A 17,363-nucleotide genomic window follows, 5' to 3' on the forward strand; every position below is an offset into this window, starting at 1 on the left:
AGCTTTTGCACAGCAAAGGATACAGTCAACAAAACTCAAAGACAACCTACAGAATGGGAGAAGATATTTGCAAATGACATATCAGATAAAGGGCTAGTTTCCAAGATCTATAAAGAACTTATTAAACTCAACACCAAAGAAACAAACAATCCAATCATGAAATGGGCAAGCCATCTCTCCTTGACGTCATGCGGCAGCGCAAGCTGTTGCACTCCTCATGCTGTTGCCATGGACCCTGTGTGAGGGCATCTCTGCTGTTACCTTTATGTGCCTTTTGGGAAGAGCTGACACTGCCTGCCTGAAAGACAGGAGCCCAGGGCTCTCTCCTGAGATACAAATTGTAAGGAGCCACCATGGGGCCAGGACCCTCCCCTGTGGAATTTATCCTTATTGAATAATGGAGCCCTGCCCATTTCAGCTTGAAGGCTGCTGATCTTTCCTTTTCTTTTCTTTACCTTCAACAGGTGTCAGCTGAGCTCTATGTGCCAGGCCCACAGCTTGACCCCAGGACACTTTCAGAAGAGTCCAGTTTTGGTGGAAGCCGGACATGTGTGTATATGTAATGAGGGTCTCAGGTATGTTTTCTGGAAAGAGGAGTGCTCTGAGGCTCAAGTTGGACTGCTTTTCCCCAGGGGACAGGTGTGGAGAGAGTCTCTCAGCTGATGCAAGGGTCCTGGGGCAGAGAAGAAGGCATCCGTGGGAACGGATAGTATATCAGGGAGGGCACGAGAGCAGAGCTTTTTGGCATTGGGAAGCTTTGAGAAGGACAGATGTCCAAAGAGGATTTTTATGAGTCTTTTCTGTGGATAGTGCAGTGTAATCCTTACCTCTCCCCCCACAGCAGTGTCTTTTAAGGAAAACATGGCAGATTTGGGGAATGGGAAATACTCGGTGTGGCTGGGCTCCGAGGCCTTCGAGGTGAACCACCAGCTGGTGAGCGTGTCACAACCTGTGCTTCTCCTGATACACTGTGGTTAGAACGTAATTTCAGCAAAATTTGTGCATCCTAAATAATTTTATTTCACGATTTAATCTTTTTAATATGTTCCATTAGCTACTATTATTTACTTTTGCCTTTTTATCTATAGTTTTTATGGCATTACTGTTCTTTTATGGTGTAATTTTACTATTTACCTTGGCTGTCTTTTATAGTTCTCAGGTTTTAAGTGCGTATGGTTAAACTCATCAAATTTATTTTCCAGCGTTTTTCAGTTTTGCTAGTACTCATTTTAGCATATTTTAAAGCTACTGTTTACATATGGCTTTTACTTTTTTACTTTTTCAAAACTGTTTTTGTCCTTTTAGCTTTCTCCATCTTATTTCTGTCATACGTAGCTGGGCTGATGTCTGGCTTCATGTCAGACCTGCCTGTTCATTTTCCTGCAGTCCCTGGCAGCGCTGTGGGCAGAACAGGTGGCCCTAAATCTTTACAGAGAGAGTGACTGAATGCATGATTCATTCGTGTCTAGTCAACACTGGGTCCTGGCCATTTTACCTCTTGAATGTTTTAAATCCAGCCCTTCATCCGCTGGGCCACCGTGTCTGTACAGGCCACCACCATCTCTCACCCGGGTCCCCACACAGCCTCCTCATGGCCTCTTGTCCCCTCTTCCCTTCTGTTCACCACCCTGCAGCACAGTGATATTTTTAAAATGTAGAAAACAAAATATACAAACACACTCCCCCATTTATTTTTGGCTAACGAGTTAGGATATATATTTATTTAAAAAGTTGCAAGAATATATGTGCTTCTTTTTTTTTTTTTAATTTTGTTTATTTATTCATGAGAGGCACAGAGAGAGAGAGAGAGAGGCAGAGACACAGGCAGAGGGAGAAGCAGGCTCCAGGCAGGGAGCCCGATGTGGGACTCAATCCCGGGTCTCCAGGATCATACCCTGGGCTGCAGACGGTGCTAAACTGCTGCACCACTGGGGCTGTCCTATATGTGCTTCTGATTTAAAAAAAATCATGTTAGTTTAAAAAATATTTCTACTCTAGAAAGTTTCAAACCTAGATGGAATTAGAGAGGATAGTATAGTGAGCCCCCATGTCCCCATCACCTGACTTCAACCACTGTCAATGATTCACCATTTCTTCATCACCTCTCCTTTCTGTTTTTGCTGTTGTATTTGCCTGAGTAGTAAAATTTTTCTATATGGTCAGTGTGATTATTCTTAAACACAAATCTGGACTTGTCACTGGCCTGCCTAAAGCCTTTCCGTGTCATCTGAAATCTGCAGGCTCAGGCTGATCTGTACCCACCGGCCTCCGCTCTATCAGAGGCTCCGCTGGTTCTCCTGGTCTCCTCCCCGCTCCCATACGGTCCGGTCCGAGGAAGCCCTTGTTTTCCTTGACCACCATCCTCTCTCTCTGCTGGCAGGCCTGTGCCCCTGTCTGCGGTGTTGAGTTTCTCCCACTCCACATCCTGTATAGCTCTTATTTTCTTTTTGTATTTGAGACCTAGGCTTCGAGGTCCTGAGCCCTGGGAAGCCACCCTGACCTCCTTCTCTGACTCTTGTCTCTGCTGCCTTTTCCACCTATAACACACTGTACTCTCCTGCTGTAGAATTAATTACACTCTTTTATAATTGCCTGTTTACATATTTATTTCCCTCCTAGTCTCTGAGCTCCTTGAGGGTAGGGATGTTTATTCCTCTTCACTTTTCATTATGGGAAATAATGAACGAAGAGGAATTTGATCTTGTCTTTGGGGATGTTCTGGCTGCCTGGGATTGGGATGCTCTTGACACCTCTCCGTTACCCAGTCACTGCGCATGTCACATTCATGGTCATTCACATGTCACCATGCATTGTGCTCCGCTCAGCCTGGGACAACTTTGGTGAATAGCGAGGGCGAGCCAAAGAAAGCCTTCGTGGATCCACCCTCTCTGCTTTCCTGCCAGCTCAGGGACTTTCTAGGTACAAGAGTCTGTGCAGCAGCCAAAATGTGCCCCATCCTTGCCCTGGGACCCAGGGCCTGGGGGCATAGCTGGGTCTGCCTATGTTGGGGGTGATGGCCAGAGACAGGATGGTTCTTCATATAAATGTCCAAGGCTGCCCTCTGGAAGCTTGTCATCTGACAAAGAGCTCTTGGGTCTCCCTGGGGTTGCTTTTTGATAGAGGCATAAACTTGGACTGCTTGCCTATTTGGCCTTTGTGTAAGACCAGAGCGTGTTTCTTCAGTGGCCGTATCTTATCCATTCGCCTTGCACACGTTTATATCTGGATGGATTAGGCGAGCTCAGTGAATGGTCTCTCTGCTTCTCCAAGATAGAGCAGAGTTTTACACCCACACGTAATCTCTTTCTGAGAATATTGTCCAAAAACTGGGTCATCTATTGTAAAGGAAATAAGGTAGTAATTAAATTTAACTGGAAGTTACAGTATTGGTGGTTTCATTTTAAAGGGAGTGTGTCTCCCTAATTACTTTATTACTACGGTTATACTGGCTGTGGTTTTTTTTTTTTTTTTTTTTTTTTTTTTTTTTTTTTTTTTTGCAAGGGGTGGTAGAAAAGGTTGTATTTAATAAGTTAGATGATGATTTCTGGGCTTGAATTTTTAACTGGCAGAGTCTCATCCTCAAGAGTGAGTTCTGTATCCTTGTGTCCTTTTCTGGTCCACCTGACGGAAGCCACTTCCCCCGAACAGTTGTTTGGCTCAGCCACCTAGGGATATCATTTGGCACCAGGGCCGCGTAGACAGACAAGACCAGGTAAGAAAGAGGCAGCAATTTGGAGTGAATTCTTTCCACATAGGCAGTCAGTTGTCACAGCTGGATGGGATGTAAGTGACCCACTGTCTCCCCCGCTTTTTATTTTCTGATTGGAAAGGGGAGAAAGAGGCAAGGCCTGTGGAAGTTCAGCCTGTTGACCCCGTGGCAGAGCTGGTAGGAGAATCCAGGTTTCAGGACTCACTTTAAGGGAACTGCCGTTTGTCACCTTTCCACTGGGGAGCTCGTGGTCAGGGCAGCTGGGGACAGGTGGACCCCAGCTGGGATTGGGTGCCTAGAAAACGCTATGTGAGTGCCTGCTGAGCGACAGACAGTATCGGAGCAGTTTGGCTGCACCCTCTATATGTGGATTATATGACCTCACATTTCTTCTAGACTTGAGATCCAGTTAGATCACTCATAGTGACCAACCATCCATTTGGATCACTTGGGCAAAAGTCCAAAAGGGCTTGTGGACCACTGCTCGCTTTCCACCTGCCCTTTACTCAGATGCCTTTGATCAAAGGCTCCCCTCCCTCCCCTCCCCCATCCCTCCCTCTCACTTCCTTCATCCCTCCTCATGTCTCCCTTACCTCTCCCTCATCCTTCCCTCATCCCTCCCTCTCCCTACCCCACTCTTACCTCCCTCACCCCACCCTCTCCCTCCCACATTTCTCCCTCACCTCTCTCACCCCTCCCTTATCTCTTCCTTACCCCCCCTCACCCCATCTCCCTCCCTCACTTTTCCCTCACCCCTCCCTCACCCCTCCCCTCCCTCATTCCTCCCTCATCCCTTCCTCCCTCTCCCCTTGCTTAACCATTCCAGACAAATCAACTAAGTAAAGACCATTAAACTTCCCAGAGGTACCGATTCTTCTTTTCCTGTGGCTTCTTCACTGAGGGCTACTATTGTTAGTGCTTGTGAGGAAAACCTACTCTTAAACCCTTAGCTTACTATGTTTCTTAAAAAAAAAAAAAAAAAAAAAGTAATTTATTTGTTCTGAAGGCTCACAAATATGGTTCATTGACTTTTTCTTAATATGTACTTTTCATACTAACTCTTCCTTGATAAGATGGTCCAGGGAACTGGGAAGCCAGCCCAGTGAAGCTGTTGTGTATCTTTGTGTGGAAGTCGCCAGCTTCGGGCGAGAACCTTGCCAAGGAGGATGACACCGGGGTTGTACTTCAAAGCCTCGTCTTGGCTTGGTACATGTGAGGTTCTGGTAAAGCTGGACAATTTTTATGAGCAAGGGAAAAATCATAAACAGCAAAATAATAGCTCAGCTCTAGAGATTCCTTAAAGAGCAAAGAAATATCCCACAGAGCGCATTTTAGTCGGTTAATAAGGAAGCCAAGTACAATGGGTCCGTATATAACCTGCTCCCACATTCTATCAATATATAATTACCACATATTTTCCAATCTGCCCCTGAGAGATGTGGCAGGTAAAATAGATTGAGAAGAAAATAATGGTGCTTGCTGCACAATATATTAGATTGATACCTGTTACTACTCGAGCGGGCTCCTTGCAGGATGATTGGAAAGCCTGGGATGCTCTCAGGACAGACCAAGTGACTGTTTAAGCTCTTTGTTCTTTTAAATACCTCTGTATACATGGGTCTTTGCTGCATGCAGAACATGTAAATTTATTAAGATTCCCTGTCTTAGGGGTTGGAGGTCTTACTGAACTCAACCAGGGGAAGCCTATGGGTTATGTGGAAAAACAGTTTGTCTCTACCTCCCTCTCCTGTGCCCGGTGCCAGATGCAGCACTGCAGGCTTTTTCTCCTCTATTGGGGTTGGTGGGGGCCTTGGGAGGGGCCCTGTGGTGCTGAGGTTGGGGTCATGCACTTACCACCAGACCAAGACAGATTCCAAGCTGTTTTCCCCTCTTTTTTTCCTTAAAAAGTGTGTGTGTGGGGACACCTGGGTGGCTCAGTAGGTTGAGTGTCTGCCTTTGGCTTGGGTCACAATCCCTGGGTCCTGGGTTGGATCTCCGAGTTGGACTATCCACTCAGCCAGGAGGCCATGGCTCCCTCTGCTCATGCATATGCTCACTTTCTCTCTCTCAAATACTCAAATAAATAAAATCTTTTAAAAAACACAGTTGCCAAGAACCTTACTATTTTTTTCTCTTGCATATTACCTCTTGATGTCATAAAAATAATAGTAGACATATATATTTTTATAATTACAGTTAGTATACACGTACTTTTTGGAATTTTGATCCCCCCATGCTATATCACATTCTCCCCATTTTACTCAGATTTCACACTAGTCATTTTAAATTAAAGCTACCCAACATTTCATCATGCTGATGTCAGGTTTTAAGTTAGCACAGATAAGTCTCATGAGGTGACTAGCATAATGACTCCTGTTTATTTATTAATTCATTTGTTTGTTTATTCATTTATCAAACTAACACTTATTGGACATGGGTTCTGTGCCAGCATTGGAGAGAGTAAGACATAATCCTTGTCTTTAAGGGGTCCCCAGGCTAGAGACACATAAACTAAAGATGATCATTAAAAGAAAACAGGTTTTCTACTCACGGTACGTCTGACACCAAATGTGTGGGAGGTTTTCCTACACCAATCAGTTTCCAACTCTCTGGATAACAACTGGGTTTCCTGCACATCAATTGTGACACCACCCAGAGTTAGCGCGGACCCCACAGGTTAAGGGCTCAGTTCCACAAGACTGCCCCACTTCAGATGCCAATCAGGAGAACAGGCTTCCTGCACTCTGACCGATTAGCTGTAAATTGAGGGAGGGCTCCCTCCACTCCCCTTTTCGGGTTTGATAATTTGCTATAATTGCTCACAGAACTCAGGGAAACACTTTCCTCAGGCTTATCAGTTTATTATAAAGGATACAACTCAGGAATAGTCAGTCAGAAGAGATGCACAGGGCAAGGTGTGTGGGACGGAGCTTGGAGTTTGGAGCTACCAGGCCCTCTATCGGCATTTCACCTTCCCAGTACCTCCGTGTGTTCTGGAAAGCTCTCTGAACCCCATGGTTTAGAGTTTTTAATTGAGGTTCCATTATGTAGGCACAGTTAATTAAACCACGGTCCATTGGCTCAGTCTCTAGCTCTTCTCCCTTGCCCCTTTCCCGGGCGTGGGGCTGAAAGTTCCAACCCTCTGATCATCTGGTTGGTTCCTCTGGCAAACAGCTCCCATCTGCCTAGAGTCACCTTATTAGCATAAACTCAGCAGGGTTTGAAAGGGGCTTATTATGAATAACAAAGACACTCTTCTTACTGCTATCACTCAGGAAATTTCAAAGATTTTAGGAGTTCTGTGCCAGGAACCAGGGACAGAGACCAAATAGACTATTTCTCATTATGTCACAATATCCCAGCCATCCAGCTCGAAGGATATACTTGAGGACAGCACCAAGGACTCTGTGGGCTTGGGTCTGTGGTTTAAAGGGTAGAGGAATTCTCTCACTTGCAGTCATCAGAGGAGGTCTTGGGGGTGCTTGAGCTGGGTCTTGGCAGACAAGTGGGGGTTCAGCACATGCAGGTCAGGTCGGGGCAGCATGTGAGGAGTGACGGTGGTTCACTCCAACTTCGATGACTGTGCTTTGTTGTCCAAACTGGGACACTCTTGAGAGTGAAGAAGAGACACCAGGTGTAATCCAAGCTGGTTCCTGGCAAATCCCACGTGTGGTCATCCTCGGTGGAATCCTCCTCAGGCCCAAGGTGTGCTAGAGCTGGAGGTAGGGGAGGGTGCTCTTGTAACGTGCAGCTTCAAGGCCACTGCCCTCCTCCTGACCCGTCAGAGCATCCTGGGAATCTGCATTTTAACAAGCACCAAGGGATTGCCATGCAGTTAATGGGCTACATTTGTAAAAAAAAATTTAGGACCCTATTTAAATTTATTTTTAAAACTTTTTACTGTAGGAAATCTTTGGAAGTACATAAAAAAGCAGAAATGAGAACCCCATATGTGTTCATTCGGCCCCAATAATTAGCAATGCATTTTCCAAATGTTGTTGCATCTGCTTATCCCTGTACCATTTTTTTCCCTGTGTAATTTTTTTTAGAGTATTTTAAAGCAATTTTTGTACATTATTTCACCCATATCCATATGGATTTTTTTTACACAACCACAATGCCAGTATCATACCTAACAAAATTCATGATAATCTTTAACATCCTCTAACACTCTGTTATTGTTGAAATTTCCCTAGTTGTCTCAAAAATGTCTCTTTAAAGTTGATTTGTTAATATCCAATAGAGACTAGCCCACTGTTTTTGGTGGTTACATTTCTTAAGTCTGAGGCTTTCTTTCCCCAAGTTTTTACTGAAATTCCAGCTAGTTAACATATACTGCAAGATGAGCTTAGGGTGTAGAATTTAGTGATTCATCACTTGCATACAGCACCTGGTGCTCAGGTGTTTTTTTTAACCTGAGAAAAGAAATGGGTCAAAAAAAAAAAAAAAAAAAAAAAAGAAATGGGTCATGTGTCCTACTCGTTTCACAGATCACATCTTGAGAACACCAGTCTAGACTTCTTATTTAGGTTATCAAGAGTCTTTCTTTCTGGAGAGCTCTCTGATGGACTCAGGTATCTCCTTGCACAGACTGGCAGCCTTCAGAGGTGATGACTTCGCCACATGGTGAACAACATTTCTCAGGAGGCACATTTCTTCCATTGTTTATTCATTTTTTTTCATCAGATAGTATTCCTACATGGCATTCACCCTACAAATTCAGTGGTGTAAAAGGAAGTTTCTGTCTTCCAGGAGTGTGCAAGTAAAATCTAACTGGGTCAGTGATGGCAGTAAGGAGCTGTGGATGCTGGGTCTTACCTACACATTTGAGAGTGAGCAGGTATGTAGAACTAGGTATCCTTAGCCCCGTCTTTATATATTTATTACTTTGTGACTTCATCATGATTTTTAAAACCATGGAAATGTTTATGGTAAGTAAAATAATGCAGAGCTGAGTCAACACAGAGTTGACATTTTCCCTCCTATCCCTTTTAAACTCAACTTCAGAAGTCATCACTAGCAACTCTTTGGTGTGTGTCCTTGAGCTGAATCTTGTAAGCTGAGAAGGCCTTTTGCAGGTGGTCATGGGGCATGAGGGTCTTTGGGAGGGTTCTTGCTGGGGAGGATTCCTTTGATCTTGGGAGCGGTGAGGGGCACCTGAAGGATGCCAAACTGGAAAGAGGCATGCTCGTTGTGTGGTGGGAGACCTCTGTGGCCAAATGTAGCCCAGCAGAGATAAAGAGCACTTGAACTAGGCAACTAGCTGTAGGAATGTAGAGGAGACACATATGACCAAGGAGGAAGGGGTATATTTTCCTTACTGGGCACTTTCATGCTGGCCATCACCTCCACATTGTACTAACCATGGGTGTCCACTTGGTTAGCTCCTGAAGCCCTTAATGGGTTGGCAGAGGCTGCTTGCAAATACTGCTCTCAGCAGGGTTCTCTGTGGGGTGCAGACCCGCCGGGACCCATGATCATTAATTAGTGATGAATGGGTTATGGGAGGGGAGTAGCAGCTTGTTGTGTTCCACTCGACCCAGCTGCCGTGAAGGATGGTGGTGGGAGGGCCGGGTAGCTTGTGACACTACAAGAGCTGAGGCAGCAGCATAGGGATAAAAGCATAAGCTTTGGTGGAAATATCTGGGTTCAAACACACTGGCTAATTTATCGCCTGTGTGATCTTGGACCAGTGAATAAACTCTTGTTGACCTCCAGCTTCTGCATCTGTGAAGTGGGATGAGCGATACCTGCTTCATCCAACCCCCAGGATCGTGAAATGAGGAAATATACACAGAGCACTTAGCACAGTGCCTGGCATGCAGTGAGGTGGTTCTTGTATTACCTCATTAATAGATAATGGACATTATCTCATGAGTCCCTCCCAAGGCTGTGAAGCAGGATGGTTTTGAGATCTCTTGGCCCTCAGAGGGAGCCTGCCAAGTTGTTGAAGGTCAGGCAGCCAGTGGGCAGCTGGGAATGGTTCCTGGATAATGCTAACTTCCCTCCTTTCCTCCTTTCTCACCACTCCCCTCCCTCTTGGCTGTTGCTCTGTTTTTTACTTTTTGTTCCTACCATTTGATCTTTGATGTGCGTTTTAATGAGATTTCACCCAGGGCAGGGCCTGGCTGTGAGGCTTGCATTTCATATTTGTCTGCCTGTCAATCCATCAGGCCCGGCAGAGATGGGCACCCACCATGTGTCCATTTAGCCCTTGGCCTGTTATGATCTATGCCATGGTGCCCAAAGGGACACTGTATTTATAGCATCATGTGTGTTTGTCTCCTGACTTAACCTTGAAATGATGGCTTTAACTTATTTCGTTGACCATGCCTGGGGAACAGTTTGATGATTTTTCACATCCCTTTTCTACCCTGTTCCATTTCTCTGCAAATGATACCTCTCTGTCTCCAGGGAAGAACTCTATCATCTCCATTCACTCACACCCTGATTGGAAACACTGCCTGTGGGGGTGGCAGGCTATCTCGGAGTAGAATGTGCCAGTAGTTCCTGCTCTCTTTTTCCTGAAGCAATTATGTGTGCATGGAAATGGGGACGGGGGGAATCGCTAAATTGCCCTTTTTCCTTGGGAAGGAGGGGTGTCGGCCTGTTAATATTAAATCACTTGCTGTGGCTCCTTGCATTTTTTTGGGGGGGGGGGGTTTCAACTCTTCCTGGTTCCTGAATTCTAGGCTATTATATCAGGGCCCTTGTTAGACCTGTCCACTTATATGTTAGGATTTGCTGGGACATTGTTTGGTGCCCTAAATGTAGCTAAAAGGAAGATGGAGGGGTTGGGCAGTACATTATCTAGTGGCCTCTTCCTTATACATATTTTTAAGGTAATGTGTTGGTATGGTGGTTGTTAGGACTATGTTGAAAAGACTTTTGGGAAGCAGTGTAAAATAAACAATTGAAACATCCATGGGTAGATGGTCAGGTGAGGAAAAAGAGTAGTCCATGGAGACACCATAGTTATGTCCTGGTTCACCCCATCAACCAAGGGTGCAGGTATGACACGTACTGGCTTGTGCTCCCTGCCCAACCCTTTCCAAGTGTCTATGTTTCCTGATGGTCTTTTATCCATGTGTTTTTCTAAGTGTTGAGACGCAGCCAGCTGATTTTGCCTTTCTTTTCACAGAAACCTGACTTGCACCTGACATTTTATGTAATCCTCATGTGCTGGAAAGTATATGTCAGTAGACAGAGGAAGGACACAGGAGCTGGGAGAGGTGGGAGATCCAGCTTTGAAGAATGACAGTTGTGGGCGACCACGAACTAGCTGGAGTAACTGACCACACCAGGCCCGGACTCAAAAGGCTTGGGAGCCTAAAGGGTGAATAGTTGGTAGACGCTTGAGAAAGGGCTTGAGCAATGGTTCTCAGGGCTCGCTTGTACGTGATCGCCCACATAACACAATAGATACAACTTATTCTGGCCTGGTCATAAATGTAAATAAGGGTCTGTGCTGTCCTTGCTGGTCTGTTTACCATACCTAATATTCCTTTTTAAGGATTGCCCTTCATAACATTTTTACACCTTTTTTTGTATTTAGAATTTGTTTTAAGCCATTTCTTTTTTCAGTCAGTCTCATTTGGGACAAAATTACTCTCTTCTTTTTTTTTTTTTTTTTGAACAAAAATATATTCCCATTCCTTACATTTTTCTTACATATCTCCTTTTTTACATACAGAGTTGCTTTTTTTTCTTTTATTTATTTTTTATCAGTCATCAGTTTTATTTTAGCAGAAGTTTTTAATTTAATTTTTATTTTTTTTTAATTTTTAGGAACCTTAGTATCCAGTGAAAACTAAGGAGTGACCGATTTTTGAACATCAGAACTTTTTAGATGGCAAATTTATGAAACAGTTAAGCATAAAGCATGTTCATCAACAGATTTAAATCAACGTTTTAGTACTTTTCCTTGTTTGGAAAAGACCTAGATGTCCGATGAATTTAATTTTATTTATTATCAACGTGTGACTAAGGTTTTAGGTTACCAAGGACTTTGAAAGGTATCTTAACAATTACTTACAAAAACTTGTAAACAGACAATTAACCATCAATTTAGTCATTTTTTTTTTTACTAACAGATTGCAAAAAGATAACAGAGCTTATGTGACCTTTAGTAAACCTCAATAGAATAAAAGTTTTAGGTTTAGTAGTGATAGTTTTCAAGACCTGTTTACTATGTTCCATTTGGATCCACTCAAAGTCAATCAATTTGCTTCCCATCATTAATTTTTATCTGAGACATTGGTGGGGGAATCTGGAGGGGGCAGTGTTAAGTAATTGGTGGTGATGGTGACTCAATCACCAAATTATTATTTTCTTTTTGTTCCTCTGAAGAGGTCTGAACATCATTTTCAGGGAGGGATTCAGGAGAGGCTATAGAGATTAATTTGCAAGTGTGTTGTGGATCTAAAGTCTCTCTTATTTCCTCCCAAATATGCATGGTGCCTGGAGGACAGGCCATAGGACCATGTTCTTTAAGGTGATTTTTAATTTCCTGCCCTACCTTTTGCCAGGCATCCAAACTGACAGTCCCTTCTTTTGGAAACCAGGGACACAAGTCTGATACAGTACAAAAGAATTGTTGCAAGGCCTTTTTAGAGACCTTGGACCCTTCTCGCTTCATAAGGGCCTGCAAAGTGGTCATAAAGAAGACCTGTTCTTAGATTGCGACTGTCCCATATTTTTTTACTCCTGTCGTGGCCCTAAGTAACCGGGCTCTCCTTACCTGATTGTCAGCGATGACTTACCTATATGTGCACCTCTCTTGCATGTGCTCAGGTCCCTGTTCGGGCGCCAATTGTTGCGCGTGCTGCAGCAAGACCGATCAGGGTCCTAAGGATAAGGGGATGAGGAAAATAAAAGTAAAGAGATGGGGACAGGAGGGACACAGTGGATGATGTCCAAGCAGTGCCAGATTTATTCAAGGTTTTACAACATTTTATAGCATGAGCAAAACAAAGCCAAGAAGGTGTTTATTTTTAGCAGGTTTGTGAAACCCTCCAAAGTTCCCCTTTCTCAGCATGCAAGACAGACTCACAGGTGCCAGAAGACCTTGGTAAATAGATAAGCTTGTTGCTCCAGATGTGCATACTTCAAAGGAATATTAGGTATGGTAAACAGACCAGCAAGGACAGCACAGACCCTTATTTACATTTATGACCAGGCCAGAATAAGTTGTATCTATTGTGTTATGTGGGCGATCATGTACAAGCGAGCCCTGAGAACCATTGCTCAAGCCCTTTCTCAAACGTCTACCAACTATTCACCCTTTAGGCTCCCGAGCCTTTTGAGTGAATGAGGGATGCAAGTCCGGGCCTGGTTTGGTTCAGTTACTCCAGTTAGTTCGTGGTCGCCCACAGACAGTATGACATGGTGGTCTTGCATGTGGGCCACTAAGTTTTGGGATAATTTGTTACATGGCAGTGGATAACTATTCCAACATCTATTGAGTAAGAAGAGAGTTTTCAGTCTCAGCCACACACCACACTCAGAAACAACACCCTATTACCCCCACCCATGCCTATGTCAACAGTCCAATTCCATCCTCTTTCACGGTAGGCTCTCCTTGGCAGTGGGGTAGGTGGTAGTTGTGCTTGATCAGTTGGGATAGGATAGGTTATGCTGTGGTAACAAATACTCCTAAATTTCAGTGGCATACATAACAAAGGTTAATATTTATTCATGCTCCTAGTGCGTGGCCTTGTAAATCACAGAGGTGGCTCTGTTTTTATTGCAAGTACTCAGGCCCCAAGCTGACCAGGCAGCTGTTGTCTAGCAATTTGTCGGTCATCATGTCAGAGGGAAAGTGTTCTTGAGGATCTTGTACTGGAAATTAAATGGCTCAGCTTAGAAGTGAAGGTGATCAGGATATGCTATCCCAAAATGTACTACTTTGGCATGGGATTGTTTTGAGCTCAAGGCATTTGATACACAGCAAACAGGGGAGGAACTCTCTGCCCTGGAGGGTACCCCTCCTCTTCAGCTCCTGAAGACAATAACTTTTATTTTTAAAATTTTTTTTAAACTCAGAGTTCTAATTTTATTTATTTATTTATTTATTTATTTATTTATTTATTTATTAAGATTTTATTTAAATTCAGTTCATTAACATATAATGTATTATTGGTATCAGAGGTAGAGGTCAGTAATTCATCAGTCTTATATAATACCCAGTGCTCATTATATCACATGCCCTCCTTAATGTCTATCAATCACTCAGTTACCCCATCCCACCTCTACCCCCCCAGGGACCCTCAGTTTGTTTCCTATGATTAAGAGTCTCTTATGGTTTATCTCCTTCTCTGATATTGTCTTGTTTTATTTTTTTCTCTCTTCCCCTATGATTTTCCTTCCATTCCCAGCGAACACCTAGGGCCCCTGCTATTGGCCCCTGAATCAGAAACTCTGGAATGGAGTCCAGCTAACTATGTCTTAACAAATCTTCTAGGTGATTCTGAACAACACTCAAGGTTACACATCATGTATTTTGTAGAATATCCTATATGACCTCATCATGACCATACAAATCAGGGAGTTAACACTGATACATTAACCACAATTTACTCCTCCCAGTCCATTTACACTCTGCCAGTGTCCCCAGATTTCATGTCCTTTATAGCAAGGATGACACCCAGACTCTCTCCTTGCGTTTATTTGTCATGCTTATTTAAAATATCTTTTAGTTTGGAATAGTTCCTTAATCTGTCTTGGATTTTCATAACCTTGATACCTTTGAAGATGCCAGGCCAGTTATTTTGTAAAGTATTCCTTAATTAGCATTTATCTGTTGTTGTCTCATGATTAGACTCAGATTATGGACTCTTCCCAGAAATATCCCAGATGCGATGACGAGTATTTCCCCATTACATCCAATTAAATGGTATGCAATTTTTATTCTATACCTGATGATGTTTAATTTAGCTACTTGGTTAAAATGATTTCTATTACACTTCTCCTCTATAAAGTTATTTTTCTCTCTCTGTAATTAATAGGTATTTTGTAAAGAAAAAATTTGAGGTTATGTAAATTCACTTTTTTAATCAAACTATTTATTTATCCATCCATTCATCCACCCATTTATCCATTTGTATGGGTATGGGACTCATAGATTCATATTTTATTGATGGATTATAATCTATTCCTCTTATTATGATGATGCTCAAATTGTCTTAGATTGGGCCGGTGGAAGCCCTTTCAGGATTGCTTCTTTGTTCTTTTGATATGTCCACATCATTTGTTGAGCCCTTCCATGCTTTCTGGTACAATATGTTCCAGGTTTATCTTACATTTTCTTTGCCTTGGCCCCTGGAATCAGCCAATTCTCTAAGGAGGCCTAGTTTCATTTCGTTTCTTTTTGTCTCTTCTCTTCTCTTCTCTTCTCTTCTCTTCTCTTCTCTTCTCTTCTCTTCTCTTCTCTTCTCTTCTCTTCTCCTCTCCTCTCCTCTCCTCTCCTCTCCTCTCCTCTCCTCTCCTCTCCTCCTCTCCTCTCCTCTCCTCTCCTCTCCTCTCCTCTCCTCTCCTCTCCTCTCCTCTTCTCTTCTCTTCTCTTCTCTTCTCTTCTCTTCTCTTCTCTTCTCTTCTCTTTTCTTTCTTAGTGGCAAAAAGTATTTAGAAATCAAAATTTGGGTACTAGGTGTACTTATTACTCCTGGGGTGTCACTACTTCCAGGCCTGCTTACTAGACAGGCTAGGGGTTATATGTGTATGTGTGTGTGCCTATGTCTGTGTACATTTGTATTTATATTTGCTTTAATATCTAGCTATACATACTGAAACACATAAGTTCACATTAATATCTTCAATTTCAGTCTAACGCCTGATTTTATTCCAGTTTTCTCTCTTTATTTGTAGCTCCTAACTGTAATGGTGAGAGATCTGATTCCCACTATCTTTATTTTTTTTGTGTATTTGATCAGCTTTTTTATATATTTTATATATAATCAGTTTGCCCTCACCACCGCTACCTCACTCCCTACATGGGCACCCTTCCCATCCTATATGGGCTCTGACATCTGTGCCTATACTCGCTGCTGCTTTGGGCTGCACAGATGCCCCTCACCCAACTTGGGCTTTTATACCCGATGTGGACCACTTTCCTAAATAGATGATCTCCCTGCCCTGCTCAGACTCTGATGCTTTGTTTTATGCTGCCCCTCATATGCAGCCAATATTGATCTCCCCACTCAGCATAGCTCTGATACCTTGTATTACTGCCCTTCTTGCCCTGTTCAGGCTCTGAAATTACACACTGGGCTGGGCCAGCAACCCTTCTCCATCTTTTGTGAATGCCTTGCTTGATTCACTTGGCTTTCAACAAACTATCTAGGACTGTTTCTTTCCACCTTCTCCATCCCCTCCTACTCCTTCCACCTCCCACCCTCCCACCCCACTTCACATAAGGATGCTTTCCTTTCCTTGGTAAGGTTCTAATACCTCACTCGGGGCCTGCTAAGTTCCTCCATCACCCAGAACTTTTGGATTGAATTTTTCAGAAAGGAATGGGAAGGAGAAGAAGAGGAAGAAGAAAATACACTCAGATTTAAATGTACTTTAAAAATCAAGTAGATTATCCATAATACCAGTAGATTTACTTTTATTTTTTTTAATTTTTTAGGTTTACTTTTAGAATTTGTTTAGGCAGGGTACAAAGACATTTCCATTTTTTTAAAAGATTTTATCGATTTATTTCAGAGAGAGAGAAAGAGAGAGAGAAAGCATGTGTGAACCAGAGAGAGACTGAGGGAGAGGCAGAGAATCCCAAGCAAACTCCGCACTGAGTGTGGAGCCCAACATGAGCTTGATCTCATAACCCTGAGATCATGATCTGAGCTGAAACTAAGAGTTGGACACTTAACCAAATGAGCCACCCATGTACCCCAAGGCACTTGCATTTATCATAAAACTTATGAACCATGCACTTCCTTAAAATAATAATATCTTTATTATATATATCAGATTTGTAGAGACATTCTAGATATTTTTCCAGTTCAGGGAAGATTTGGCTAATATGGTAAGCTAGAAGCTGTTTTATTTTTCTTTTTGGCTCTGAGAATCATTGATTCTAAAATCTGCAGTGTTATTACTCTCATTATTTCTATTTTTCATGTCATGGCTGGATTATATCTGTGTGTTTCCTGCATGTTTCTCACTCTCACTAGTGAGTTTAGTGAGAGTGAAATTTCACTCTCAGAGGCAGCAACTAAGAGCTTAAAATGCAGAAGAAGCTGCTTATAAAAAATAGGTGAAAGAGTTAAATGCAAGATTTGGAAGCAGGCTTACTGAATGAATTTTTCCATTTTTATAAATTATGACTGAAATGTGAAAAAAAGGTGAGGAATTCGGAGGATTGAGGGAAAAGGGGAGTGGGAAACTCTCAAACCTGGCTTAGTGGAGGAAGGATGGCATGACATGTTGTGGAGAACACCAGGGAGTCCTGGGTTGGCTGACTCTGCTATGCATCTTGTTATCAACAGCCAATGGTTGGCCTCTTGTGGCCATGAATATCTAGGTCAAAGTGACACTTGTCTGGGCCATGGAAATTCAGTCCAGTCTTTTTCCGTGTCCCAACCATAACTTGCTGTGATGATGGGACACTGTATGCCTTTGGGGATAGAGACTAGGGAAATTGCAATCCTTGTGG

The 17,363-nt window shown here is 43.1% G+C and overlaps 1 protein-coding gene across 3 annotated transcripts in view; it reads left to right on the plus strand.

The window, feature by feature from the left end:
- Positions 1–283: 283 nt before the first annotated feature.
- LOC144291971 (uncharacterized) overlaps positions 284–17,363 on the plus strand; it is a 147,978-nt gene continuing 130,898 nt past the window's right edge. For all 3 annotated transcript variants that reach the window (XR_013359512.1, XM_077861779.1, XM_077861778.1), the window contains exons 1-3: positions 284–340; positions 465–575; positions 8,462–8,549. Coding sequence is in view for 2 of the 3 variants with exons in the window: in XM_077861779.1 (XP_077717905.1) it covers positions 481–575; positions 8,462–8,549 (183 nt within the window). In the remaining variant the exon portion in view is untranslated. The remainder of the gene's footprint in view (positions 341–464; positions 576–8,461; positions 8,550–17,363) is intronic.

This window comes from Canis aureus, chromosome 20, assembly GCF_053574225.1.
Source record: "Canis aureus isolate CA01 chromosome 20, VMU_Caureus_v.1.0, whole genome shotgun sequence".
Classification (NCBI taxonomy): Eukaryota; Metazoa; Chordata; class Mammalia; order Carnivora; family Canidae; genus Canis; species Canis aureus.